Genomic DNA, 13949 nt, shown 5'->3' with positions numbered 1-13949 from the left:
AAGGTACACAGGATCCATATGTATTATTTCTTACAACTACATGAGAATCTACAGTTATCTCAAAATAAAAATTTTAACTTACAAAATATATAACTTCAGAGATGATGTTCCCATGAAAACTTTGTATGCTTTGAGAAGACTCACTGAAGACAAAGTTACTAAAAAACAACATGTCAAATTAGTGGTGTCTGAGACAACAGAAAAAAAAACAAACAAGCATCTATGATTCTGCTCTCAGATTTCTTTGCGTTTTAAAGTAGCTTTCCCTAAACTGTATCTTTAACTTATAAATGGCGTGTTGTTCATGAGTCCCCTTTTTTTTACTATGATGCACAATATGAGAAGATGTCTGTATTTATGAACACATTCACCTTGTTTAAGGTAGAATTTGAGCAAGCTGTATTGTCTTGTTGTATCATGGTTTGCACATGCCTCACCTCTCTGTGCCTGTTTCCTCATCTGCTTCCAAAAGCAACTGTTAAGACTGAGACAAGTACATTGCCCATCATATGTGGCCAATATTAACTATTATCATTGTCTTCTATTATTCAACCTTTGATAAATGAGACATAGGGAGACATAGTTTCACACTATGCCTGACACATAATAAGCAATTAATAAGTATTGGATGAATGAATAAATGAATGAATGTGAGAGAGACAAAGGGTCTGAAACAGGATATGCACAGTAGGAATAAAGGTAGGACAGATATGAGACACTTCACAGGTTGAAGCAACAGAAATTTGTGACTGACTAGATACACAAAGTAACAAAGGGAAGTCAAAAATGATTCTAGAGTATCAAGCTTTGATTACCTATGGGAAAACGGAAGGAGTATTATATCTTGGAGGAAAGGTGAGTGTGTCTTTGGACACGTTGAACTAGAAGTTCTTATGGGTTATGCAAGTGGAGATTTCCAGTGACAATCAGAAATTGACACCTGGCTCTCACAGAAGACCTGGGTGAGAAGGAGGAAGCTATGGCAGGGGTTAGAGGAAGGAGTAAAGAGATGGAGTTAGAAAACTGTGAGTCATCTGTATATATAGGTTAGTTGACACCACAGAAGTAGATGACATTATCCTAGAAATATAGCATAGAGGATAACTGGCATGATTACAGCTCAAATTACAGAAAGCAATTTTCACTCCAAGCACTGCCACTGTGGCCTTTTTTGAGATTAAACATTTCAGTCAACTGAATGGAATATCACACAGCTGTCTTCCCCACCTGGTGGCAGCAGCTCATCTGCTGGTCTCTGTTAGCAGACTTGAGTCTAGTCCACGCGGTAAAGACAAAATGGGAGTTAACATCCAATACACAGGGACTTCCCTGGTGGCTCAGTGGTTGAGAATCTGCCTGTCAATGCAGGGGACACAAGTTCGCTCCCTGGGCCAGGAAGAGCCCACATGCCGCGGAGCAACTAAGCCCGTGCACCACAACTATTGAACCTGTGCTCTAGAGCCCGTGAGCCACAACTACTGAGCCCATGTGCCACAACTACTGAAGCCCGCATGCCTAGAGCCCGTGCTCTGCAACAAGAGAAGCCACCACAATGAGAAGCCCGCGCACCACAATGAAGAGTAGCCCCCGCTCTCTGCAACTAGAGAAAGCCCATGTGCAGCAACGAAGACCCAATGCAGCCAATAAATAAATAAATTGTAAAAACCCAATCCACAAAAATCTATCTGTAAGTTTAATAATATATCTGTTAATGCAGTTAAATGATCTGTAAGTGAATACAGTAAATTTTTTTATTAAATGCCTCTATTTCAAAAGGGTCTATGTTGGCAGAGCTCTCCACCATAGCACCTCAGATACAGGAAAGAGCACATAGGAACTTCTCTTCCAGGTAAGATCTTCAGTATTTGTTAACATAATAAAGTCAGTGGTATGTTAATCTCCTTTAACCTGTCGCATATAAACAAAAGCTCTGAGTAGACTTTTCTAAAAGAATGTGACAGACCTCTCCGTTAAAGAAGACTTTTTTTTAGAACAAAAAATCAGGATATATAAGCTAAATATGGGGTTAGGAAGTTTCTGACCAGGAGCCAGAAACTTCCATCTCTAAGAAACTAAAATGGTAACAGCGGTGGGGAGGCGTAGAAGCTGAAGAGAGTGGTACCAAGACTGGAGATGAAACGTGTACTTTCAGATCAGTCTTTTCCTCAAAATGCTGTTTCTTCATTTCCTCGGGCTTTCCATATTCCACACTGGAAAAGGAGTCATCCTGTTCAAATTCAGGATATATGAAAATGATAACTTATGAAGCCTTCACTGGGTCCAGCTTACACATTCGGTGTGGTAAAGCTGAGCGGTACATCGAAAACATCTGTGTGCAAAACAGCACTGGAAAATACGGGGAAGGCAGCCACACCTGGGAACTAAAGAAGAGCAACAAGTACAGTAGGAGGGCCGCTCTTGTACTTGGCTCAAAGCCCGGCTTGGACACTTCTGCCAGTGGCCTCAGAAAGTCCGTCTCCAAGAGTCCCAATTTTCTTATCCCCTAAAAAGTATCTGCCTCACAAGGACCACTGTGAAGATCAAATAAGATTACACAAATGAGAGCACTCTGTAAATTATGAAGTGAAATACAAAGATTACTGAAAAGGTGAAAGGTTTTTATGGTAAAACTCTTCTGCGTGTTATCCCGGGCTTGATGATAATTAAAGTAGACCCTCAAGCTCTATCCAAAGAAAGACAAGGCAGGATAAGGACCATAGCAATCCACCATTTTATCGTTAAAATTTTTAACAAAAAAGGGACATGTACATTTAAAGTTCTACAGTAATATGCAGAATGAAATATACCTACTACAACCTCTTTTCCTTAAAGCCAACACTATCGTTTTGTACATACTAACAGGAAAAAAAATTTATGTAATCACATATACATGCTTTTGGAAATTTTTACACAAATGATATTGCACACACTGCTCTATAGTCTTCGCTTCTGACTTAACCAGTTTCCTACTGATGGGCATCCAAATTGTTTCTCCAGTTTTTGCTGTTATAATTAATGCTATACAAAATATCTCTATGCATGTATCTTGGCATAATTCCAAAACTATTTGTAAATTCCTAGCAGTGGAATTTCTGGGTCAGAAAGCATAGACAAGGGTGAGTCAAAAATTATCTGCACTCTGGCTGTAGAATTTATCTTAATTACCTTTTAGAAAAGACAAATACATCGTTTTTCAACATAACCTCCTTGCTGTTCAGTACACTTTGTCCATCTGTCAACAAGCTTTCGTATTCCCTCATTAAAAATGTTTTAGGCTGAGCTGCAAGCCACGAATACACTGCTGTCTTCACTTCAACAGAAGTGAATCTTCAGGGCTTCCCTGGTGGTGCAGTGCTTAAGAATCCACCTGCCAATGCAGGGGACACGGGTTCGAGCCCTGGTCCAGGAAGATCCCACGTGCCGCGGAGCAACTAGTCCCGTGTGCCACAACTACTGAGCTTGTGCTCCAGCGCCCGAGCCACAACTACTGAGCCCATGCTGCACAACAGGAGAAGCCACCACACTGAGAAGCCTGCACACCACAACGAAGAGTAGCCCCTGCTCTCCGCAACTAGAGAAAGCCAGCACGCAGCAACGAACACCCAACACAGCCAATAAATAAATTTAAAAAAAAAAAGTGAATCTTCGTCCTTGTAGGGCTGCTTTCAGGGGACCAAACAGACGAAAGTCCAATGGAGCAAGATCAGGACTTATAGGGAGGATGCTTTAACACCTCAAAATGAAGTAATGCACGACAGACTTAGGTTTCAAAAAGTTTGTGCGAGATGGGTACTGAAACAACTCACCGAAGAGCATGAACAGAAGCATTTGGATATCTGCAAACAAAATTTGGACCGATACTCTAAGAAAGGTGAAAGTGTCTCAAAGAGAATCATTACTGGTGGGGAGACATGGATTCATCATTACAACCTGAGAGTAAGTGGCAGAGTATGGAATGGAAACATCCTCAATTGCCGACCAAGAAAAAGGTTAAAAGTCAACCATCAGCTGGAAAATCGATGCTTAGTTTTCTGGGATTCTCAAGGGCCAGTATTGGAACATCATCAGGAAAAAGGTTCAACAGTCAACAGTGCTTGTTACAGTGAGATGCTTATTGACAAGCTGAAGCCTAAACTTTGGATTAAATGCAGAGGACTGCTATCCAAGGGCGTTGTGATCCTGCATGGCAATGCATGTCCACACACTTCTGCCCACACTGTCAATGCTCTGCAAAAGCTTCATTTTGAGGTGTTAAAGCATCCCCCCTATAGTCCTGATCTTGCTTTCACCTGTTTGATCCCCTGAAAGCAGTCCTACGAGGACAAAGATTCACTTCTGAAGTGAAGACAGCAGTGCATTCGTGGCTCGCAGCTCAGCCTAAAACAGTTTTTAATGAGGGAATACGGAAGCTTGTTGACAGATGGACAAAGTGTACTGAAAAGCAAGGAGATTATGTCAAAAAACGATGTATTTGTCTTTTCTAAAAGTTCATTAAAATAAATTCTACAGCCAGAGTGCAGATAATTTGTGACTCACCCTTGTACTGTCTCCAAAGAGTGCCAATTTTATTACCATCTACAGTATGAGTGCCCATTTTCCCACATGCTTGCCAAAATGTGAACCTTCAAACTTTACACATGCTTATTGATCTTTTTTTTTTGTAAGTACATATGAACTGCCTCTTCACTTCTGTTGCCCCTTTTTTTGGCTGTCTTTTTCTTGATTTCCTCCCACTGCAGGCGGTCATTTGTCTTTTGACATTATTTCCCCCCAACAGAAGTCTCAGGGGAATAAATTCTATGTGTCACATTTATCCATCTTTTATGGCTTCTGCGTTTTGTGTCCCACTTAGAAAGCTCCTTGCTCGCTACTTCCACACTAGTGTTCTCCCCACAAAAATCACACTACTACGAACCACAAAGTCAACAAGCCAGCTTCCAATCATTTTTAGTGCCATTCTTAAAGGTGAACAGTCAACCAATAATCACAAGATTCTAAGCAAATATAACAAACAGATAAGAGATGAGGACAAACAGAAAGTGTAGGAAAGAGACCACAGAGGGAAGGAAACAAACAAACAAAAAAAAACCCAACTATCCTTAGAATTAGACAATACAATCACAAAACAAGAATTGAATACACCTGTAAGGAACATTCAAGATAACAGACATGTACTTATAAATTTTAAATGTAGCAGAAATGTTAAAACTCTGTAAACAGATCAGAAGACAAAATCAAGGAAATCTTCCAGAAAGTGAAACTTAGAAACAAGAGAGAAGATGAGAAGATTAAATAACTGGTCCAAGGAGGTTTAGCTTCTGAATAGTACTATTTCCAGATACAGAACAGAAAAAACAAAAGTGTGATAGAAATCAGAGAAATAACTCAAGAGATTTGCTCTCAGCAGATAAAATGGATAAAACTGACACACTATAGAAAAACTTACTTTATCTCCCCTATCTTCACCTCCAGTAAGACAACTACGAATCTGTATACTCAGAGATACATAGTGGTTTTATGGGATGCCCTTCCACTTCACTCATACCTACGAGATCCACTCAGTAAAATATAAGTTCCTTATACAAAGTCCCTAAATGTGCTTTCCATATCTATGGCTCCCCACTGCATCTCTTGCAAAGGTATCTAAAATCTGCATACATACATCTTTCTGTAAAGACATCTGGACTTTTACTAAAAGCTTCCAGAAGAACTGTCTTCAAAAGTTATATTGCTTCAGAATGAAAGATCTTGTCCATTCATTCCTTAAGTCTAAGAAAAGTTAATTTTCTAGTTCATCATCTTTACACTTAGAAAAATACTATTTCATTTAAAATACTCTCCTAAAACATGACTATTATCATGAGTGGATACCCTTGTTAATGAATCTCTTCTTGTTGGACACTTATCTTAAAAAAATATAAAGAGGGACTTCCCAGGTGGCACAGTGGCTAAGAATCCGCCTGCCAATGCAGAGGACATGGGTTCGACCCCTGCTCCAGGAAGATCCCACATGCCGCAGAGCAACTAAGCCCTTGTGCCACAACTATTAAGCCTGTGCTTTACAGGCCCTGAGCCACAACTACTGAGTCCATGTGCCACAACTACTGAAGCCCATGTGCCTAGAGCCCATGCTCCACAACAAGAGAAGACATGGCAATGAGGAGCCCACACACCGCGACGAAGAGCAGTCCCCACTCGCCCCAACTAGACAAAGCTCGTGTGCAGCAACGAAGACTCAACACAGCCAATAAATAAATAAATAAACGTAAAAAAATTGTCATTCACAATTTTTTAAACAAACGTCGATCGTGTTTAGGATAAAAGACTAAGCTGAAGACTCTAATGCAGCAGAAAACAGTGGCTAAAAAAGACAGAAAGGCATCAGTGAACCTCTAAACAACTGTCTTTAACATCAAGTTTCCCCCTCATTTAATCATATTTCTGTTTTCCTGTATACTTTTCAGTTTGTGTTCTGGACATAAAAGCCACGTCCAGTCGTAACTAATTTATTTAACTAGAATACTAACATCCCTCACTCACAAAGTACCTACCAGAGTTGAAAAAGTTCTGTTAAATAGTGAATCACATTACGTCCTCTATCATAAGAGCACTGCACTAACATTTAACACCACAGAGTTACACATGGCTTCAGGATTTAACTGCGGAACCCACACCCAGCTGAAAAATATTAACCGTAGGAACTTAATGCTCTCACACCACCTTCCTGAGATTATTTAACAACACAGGGTGAAGGGAGGATCAAAACAAGAGCTTTCTGCCGCAGCAAGTAACTTGCTTGGTTGCCGGGTAAGAATGCCCTTTCTCCAACCCTTAATAAACTCTAGAGTATGCAATCAATGTGTTTTTTTTTAATTATTCCTTAAAGTAATTGAGAAACATTGAGTTCCTATTAGTGAGAAACATACAAACAAACTGAGACATGTGAGGATGTATGTCTAGAATGGGTACTAAACTCTGGCATCGTCTGCTACACTGTATACAAAACAGTATGTACACATACAGAACCCTGAAGTGTTCAGAATGAGAAAAACACAATTACAGCGCCTAATGCTTGTTAAATGCTTATGTTCCAGACACTGTTAGGTCTTTTAGATAAATTCTTAGTTGAACTTCACAACTGCCGTATGAGGCTGATCCATCATGCCCATTTTACATTTCGGGAAGTGGTCTTCAAAAAAATCTTAGAGGTATAACATCTTGTCCAACATCAGTTACTAAGTGGCAAAATCGGCCCTCAAAGCTGGCACTGCCTGACCACAGACTATTCTTTTCTATGACTAAATATTTTACCTACTCAAATTAAGAATCCACCAGAAAGCATAAGCCTTACTGATGGTAGTATTACCTGTGTATCTTCTACTGTACCTTGTATTATTATTCACATAGTAGATACCTGAAGATAGCTAACTAAAGGATAACACAACCTACTGCAAAATAGCTTCAAGGAGAATGTGTGATTTGGCCAGTAAAAACAGATGAAATCTTTTCATGAATGATGTGTATAATAACAGAGAAAAGTAACTATAAAAGGAGCTGTTATATGTAAAACTCATATATATTAAAACATTTTAAATAATAGTGTGAACCCATGAATAAATTCCCATTCCAGAGTCATCAATGATGAACACTGAAAATTAAACATTTTACCTCTTAACTAAATGTTTAATCAAATAAGAACACTGAAGGTGCAGGTAACTTTTTTATTGAGGCACAACAAGGCATTATAACTTGCCTGGACGTGAGGCAGTTAGTTTAGTAAGCTGAACGCTAATACAGTTAAGGATTAAGTGCAAACAATATACATTCACAGCTTGGCTAGCGAGGCTACATCACAATTTATAAAGTGCCAGATTAGTGCTAATTGTCATTCAGCTTGAAATTTTTCACCATGGGGAGGAAAACAAAAGAGTAAGGACCTCCTCCTTCCTCTAGGAATGAAAACATTTTCCTAAACCAATCGGTCACAAGGGCAAGGACTACTTCTCCTTTACCCCCACTAGTTAGAACACCGTATCCTTTCATCGTCAATCCCGTGCTGACTTTCAATCCTGGTAAAGAAGATAGCCTGAAAATGTGGAGTACTTCCAGCTGCTCCCATAAATCGCCCCTCTGTGCAGGCGCAGCCATATCTGGTCTCCCTGGAAGAGCTGAAGAACCGCGTGGTTGCTGGCGGTCTCGTGGTCCGGAGCACCATCGTTGGCATAGGCAGACACCAGGACCTCTTCGTTCTTCATGAGGTTGACGTACAGCGGCACGTTCACTGCCAGCTTTAGCATGTGGAAAATGAAAACGTAAGTGCCATTCACCGGGCAATTAAATCTACCAAGCTGAAGATCAAACGTTTCTCCCAGGTTGTTCAGGAGAAGATCAAACACAATAGGTTGGTCTAAAGTTCCAGGGGCGAGATTCGAGGTTCTGGCTGCGGAGAAGGCAACACGCATCTGCTGAGGCAGGGGGTACACGTGTACTGGCAGTATGGTGGCTGCTGGGTTTGTCACGGGTACATCCACAGGGGTCATGCTACGGGAGTCTCCTTGTCCAGAGTCACCACTGGTAAAGGTTTCGTTGTCTCTTTCTGGGCTGCTCACCTGAGAAGAATCACTCCACCCTGCTGTTTTATTAGCAACAGTGAGTTTCTCATAATGAAGCAGTTAGCTTTGAACACAATATTTAACATTAGTCGGCTACTGAAACACAGATAAAATACATTTAATAAGTAAATTTTTTTAAAAGCAATAAAGTATACCTACAGTATACTTTTCTAGATTTCTCTGACAATAGGCTTTTATACTATGAATCTAAAGCCAGAAAGGACCTAGGTGATTTTGTCCAGTAGTGTCATTTTTTTAACATTAAGAAAATGAGGCCCACAAAGGTTGGATAACTTAATACTAGTTATGGTTAGCAAAGTCTAAAACCCAGGTTTGAACACTCTTTAATTCTTTACCTTTCTCCCATAATTCTCACTGAGTCCTTAATTCCTTAAATCTACTCCAAGTATCTAACGGAGAAGGACTCAAGAAAACTGAGATTACATAAAAGAAGCAACTTTTGGAGCTACTAGCCACTAGACATTCAAACACATTCTGTTACGGTACTAAGCCCCATAATAAATGCTTTATTTCTAAGTCAACGTGATATCATAACATTTTAATGTTTTCAGTATTCTACAAAAACACTGCTCAGAAAGAAGGCAAAGAATGTGGACAGTGGCTACTTTCTTAAAAGGAAAAGCCTCTCTTTTCTTGTGACAAAGTTAATTGGTAATTCTTGATTTTCTCAGTTACACTGAATCTTTTAATAGTCCCTTCACATTTTAAGAAGCATTAAAAGTATCCTGCTTTTGTTTAAGTCACTGTGTCTGAACCATTGCTTATTCCTGTCCTTCAATGTGCTAAGGGGCACTAAAGTATCTATAAGGACCCATTATTCCAAAACCACATTCCTGAAGCATCACCTGCAACTATGTCAGGCCAGCACAGTGAGTATGTATCTAAGGTTAAATTACGCTCTGGTGTCAAGCAATTTAAAACATATACACACACTTAAGTTGACAAATGATTTCCACAGCCTTTCTAGTAGCCTAATATCTCCCTCAGGTCTTCAGTACAACATTTAAGCAGACTGAAAACCTCAAAAGATAAATGCCAAAAACAATATACTTTGGGGAGAAGTTGACAGAGGATAAAGAAAGATCTAGAGCTATGTTTTGGGTAAACTCCTCAGTTGATGATTCTTACCTCTCGAGTTTGCCCGAGGACCACCAGATGTCCCTCCTCGCTTGTAACACTGCTGGAAATTATCCTAAAATGAACACATAATATTTACCTTAGCACCAAAAATACAAAACAGTAATCAGTTATTACTGGCAGATAAATCTGTAAGACTAAGTCCTCTCAGCCCTTGATCTAGTCTTCTTCAGCAACCAAAGGGGCTCAGATGACACCAAGAAAAACAAAGCAAGGGCCACAGCAGCAATACTTGCTTCACCTGTTAATTAACCTGACAAATCAGATATGTCTATAACTTGCAAAACAATAAAGCACTTAACAGAACACTACGTAAAAGACACAATGTTAGGTAATGAGGAAAGTTCAGAAATATGGCCTGGTCGTCTGTGCCTCATCTCACTATAAAAGGCGATAATAAAGCAAAAACAGACTATTTCAGTCTTGCTCTATTTATAAACCAAACTGTGAAGACAATTACAGACTATGTTAGGGTTTGGTTTTGTTTTGACAGGGAAACTGGTAAGAGCTATAATGTATGAACATATTACTGCCTGGAATCTTTAAGAAAAAATGTTCAAAAGGCAATATTTCAAACTGACTCCCGAGGATGGTGACAGTCAGCCCCCGTACACATCATGAAAAGAATTAATGGTGTAATCAGATTGCTATCAATACATGTAATAAAAAATTTAAACAGGATAAGAAAGTACACAGTAAAAAATAATAATTAATGGACTTCCTAGGTGGCGCAGTGGTTAAGAATCCACCTGCCAATGCAGGGGACATGGGTTCGAGCCCTGTCCTGGGAAGATTCCACATGCCACAGAGCCACTAAGTCTGTGTGCCACAACTATTGAGCCTGTGCTCACAACTATCGAGCCCATGTGCCACAACTACTGAAGCCCAGGCGCCTAGGGCCCGTGCTCCCACAACAAGAGAAGCCACTACAATGAGGAGCCCGCGCACCACAAAGATGAGTAGCCCCTGCTTGCAGCAACTAGAGAAAGCCCATGTGCAGCAACGAAGACCCAACGCAGCCAATAAATAAATTAAATAAATAAATTTAAAAAAATAATAATAATAATAATTAATTTTCCTACCCCAAACTCCTAATCCTCTTCCCAACAGCACTACTATCATTAACATCTTATTTTCCTCAGGAAGAAATGTAAAGCAGCACACAAAAATGGTATGAAGTAAAGTATTCCTTTCACACACAGTACCTGACAACCAAGTAATAACAGTTAATATCTGCATCCTTGATATATGCCTGGCATTCTGGTGCAAAGCACTTATGTATGTATATTACTTCATTTAATCCTCAGAATCTCTCATAGAGTAATCCTCAACACTTCAGAGTAAGATCAGTAACTCAAACAGATGAGTCTTCACCTAACAGATAAGGAACCAGGGCTCAGAAAGTCTACATAACATGCTCAAGGTCACACAATGAGGAAAGTGGTGAGACTGGGGTCAAATCCAAGTCATTCAGGTGACTTGGTGCATTCTCCAAGGTGTGTTCTTCAATACTGCCTCTGCATAGACATCTATCTACCTCACGTAACTGTAAGCTCTTTGAGTACAGGTGCCTTGTATATTAATAACAGAACTCAGTAAAATACCACATACATACTTAAAGGCTTGTAAAACTTCAAAACTGAAAATGTTAATGTAGTATAAATTCATATCCATATATGACCAGTGACAGGGAGTTCCCAAGGGTTGTCAAAGTGCAAAGTCTAACATCCTGCTATCAGTCTTTTATCACATACAGTAAAGAAAATCTGCTGAACTATTCAAATCAAGAATAAACAATTAAACTTATAAAAAAGCACTTTCCTATACCTGACATCTACAAAAGTTAAACTGAAGGCAATATAGTAAAGACCACTGGCTCTGGAGTTAAGAAGCTTGCATCTAATCTTAGCTCTACCATTTATTTGCTGAGTGACCTTAGACAAGTGACTTGTTTCTAAACTCCAGTTTCTCTTACAGAGTGGTGGAGTAAATGAGTTAATGCAAAGTTATTACAGGCCTGAACACCTCCGAAGTTAACACGTAATGGGCAGTTGCCACGTATCCTAGTTGGGTTATTAGAAAAGCTTCCAACTCAACTCTCCATAGTTACAAGAGTGCCTTTACGAAACAAATTACGGCTTTCCTATAGTTTCACCACCAGCTTCACATGAGCTGTACTACAGCTCAGTTATGACAATTATCCTTACTTACCCTTTGGGAATACGGTGTTCCAGGGTACTCTCTAGCTTGGAACTGCAGCTGGCTATAATTTCCATTGGAAATGGAAGGAGGTCCTCTGTAAGTATCAAAACCTAAGAAATAAACAACTTACATAAAATTATGGGCAAAATTACACTAAACTTTTAAATGGTTTGTTCTATGCCACTTAAAAAGTTAAACTGATCCTACAAAGCCATCATTAGATTTCTGCCTTCTTTAAGCAAACTCTATAATATTGTTTCCACAATAAAAAACATATTTATAAAATGTCACAGGCTTCAAATAAGCCAACTGTAGAAATTTACTATTGCTGGAGGTAGGTGGGATCGGGAAAGGATAGTGGTTAAGGCCTTGGTCTAGAGTACTTCTGCTAATACCAAGCAGTGACTAGACTACTTGGAACCATACCTAACTTAAAAGAGTATCACTATTATAGTCTCAAAGCTTTCATCTGTGGTATGAAATGAAACACCTAGGAAATGGGCACTGCCTTAACTATGACATGTTTTGAGCCAGCCAAGTCAAATTAACAAAAAGAAGAAATTACTCAAATACAACAAACAAACTTCATCCCCAGAAAAAACAAAATGGTCAACTTCTCACTTCAGTAAGTCACAGGATCAATCTGTTTCTCATACAAAAAGTTCCTCTGTTATAGACAATAGATATATTAAAAATACTGTATTTTGCAGAAATAGGGAATTCTCTGCTACATTATAAATGGAAACCACAAAAAGGAACAAGGTAAAGTAAAAACAGTTTCAGTCAAGTAAATATATAGACAAAAGAATTCAGTATAATTAAAGTTTATTCAGAGCATACCTTTATAACCACCAGGGGACCGATACGAATTGGTTAGTAATCTCCCACCACGAGTACATCCTCTAACAGATCCCCGGCTATTGACAAATGGCTGAGAGGGTCTGGGAAATACATTCGTCTGTGCTGGGTAAAAGGCAAGGCTACCATTGCTTACTTGAATAGTTCCATCAGGATAACTTGCTGCTTAAGGAAACAGTTTTAGAGTCCAAGAGTTAAATGGTAAAAAAATTTAATATTCTTTATATTTAGAAGTCAATGTATATCAAAACCTTTAATACAACTTTCTCCCTTTTTAAAAAAAAAAACAGGTGCTATAGATATGTATGTGTATATATATACAGATCTCTCTGTCCCTCTGTCTCTCTCTCTCTCTCTCTCTCTCTCTCTCTATATATATATATATATTTAAGTAATAAAATATTATTCAACCTTAGAGAGGAAGAAAATTGTGACACATTCTACAACATGGATGACCCCTGAAGACATTATGGTGTTACAAAAGGACAAATATTATATAATTCCACTTATATAAGTTAAGTATCTAGAGCAGTGAAATCCATAGAGAGTAGAATGCTGGTTGCCAGGGATTGGAGGAAAAGGGAAATGGGGAGTTAGTGTTAAATGGGGAAGATAAAAAATTCCTAGAGATGAATGGTGGTGATGGCTGCAAAACAACCTGGACATACTTAATGCCATAAAACCTGTATACTTAAAATTGTTTAAAATGATGAATTTTATATTATGCATATTTTACCATGATTAAAGGGAAAAAATGAGCTAAATATTCCAGATCAAGGAGTAAGAGAAAAAGAACTTTTATTAATACTGTAATTGAAAAGGCATATGACAAAAAATATCCTGTTTTCACAGTACAGGTGAGAACACAATGAGGTCATTTGTGGCTAGGTCCAGGGATTTACATTTACTACCTCTTGTGATTAACCAAGTACACAGAATGCTCAATTTGTTTGCTCTGCTTAAGTTTTAGAAAACCCAATAGGGGTCTGAAATACCAACACTAAAAATCTACAAGTGCTTCTTAAATTGGGAAATAACTACAAAGTTGCCTACTCTTTCATGTACATGCTATTAGAATAGCATGAACAATCAAAAGGGTCTCCCATCTCTAAGCAAACA

The 13949-nt window shown here is 38.9% G+C and overlaps 1 protein-coding gene across 19 annotated transcripts in view; it reads right to left on the bottom strand.

The window, feature by feature from the left end:
• Positions 1-7713: 7713 nt before the first annotated feature.
• CAPRIN2 (caprin family member 2) overlaps positions 7714-13949 on the bottom strand; it is a 40205-nt gene continuing 33969 nt past the window's right edge. For 7 of the 19 annotated variants that reach the window (XM_057700888.1, XM_057700896.1, XM_057700889.1 and 4 more), the window contains 4 exons: positions 12813-12995; positions 11982-12082; positions 9762-9825; positions 7935-8632 (listed from right to left, as the gene is read on the bottom strand). In XM_057700888.1, the coding sequence (XP_057556871.1) occupies positions 8064-8632; positions 9762-9825; positions 11982-12082; positions 12813-12995 (917 nt within the window). In that variant the 3' untranslated portion in view covers positions 7935-8063. Of the gene's footprint in view, positions 8709-9761; positions 9826-11981; positions 12083-12812; positions 12996-13949 lie in introns of all 19 variants that reach the window. The other 12 variants (XM_057700906.1, XM_057700898.1, XM_057700902.1 and 9 more) reach the window with 8 other exon arrangements.

This window comes from Hippopotamus amphibius, chromosome 12 (genome assembly GCF_030028045.1).
Source record: "Hippopotamus amphibius kiboko isolate mHipAmp2 chromosome 12, mHipAmp2.hap2, whole genome shotgun sequence".
In the NCBI taxonomy this organism is placed as follows: domain Eukaryota; kingdom Metazoa; phylum Chordata; class Mammalia; order Artiodactyla; family Hippopotamidae; genus Hippopotamus; species Hippopotamus amphibius.
This window is presented reverse-complemented; position numbering and strand designations above follow the sequence as displayed.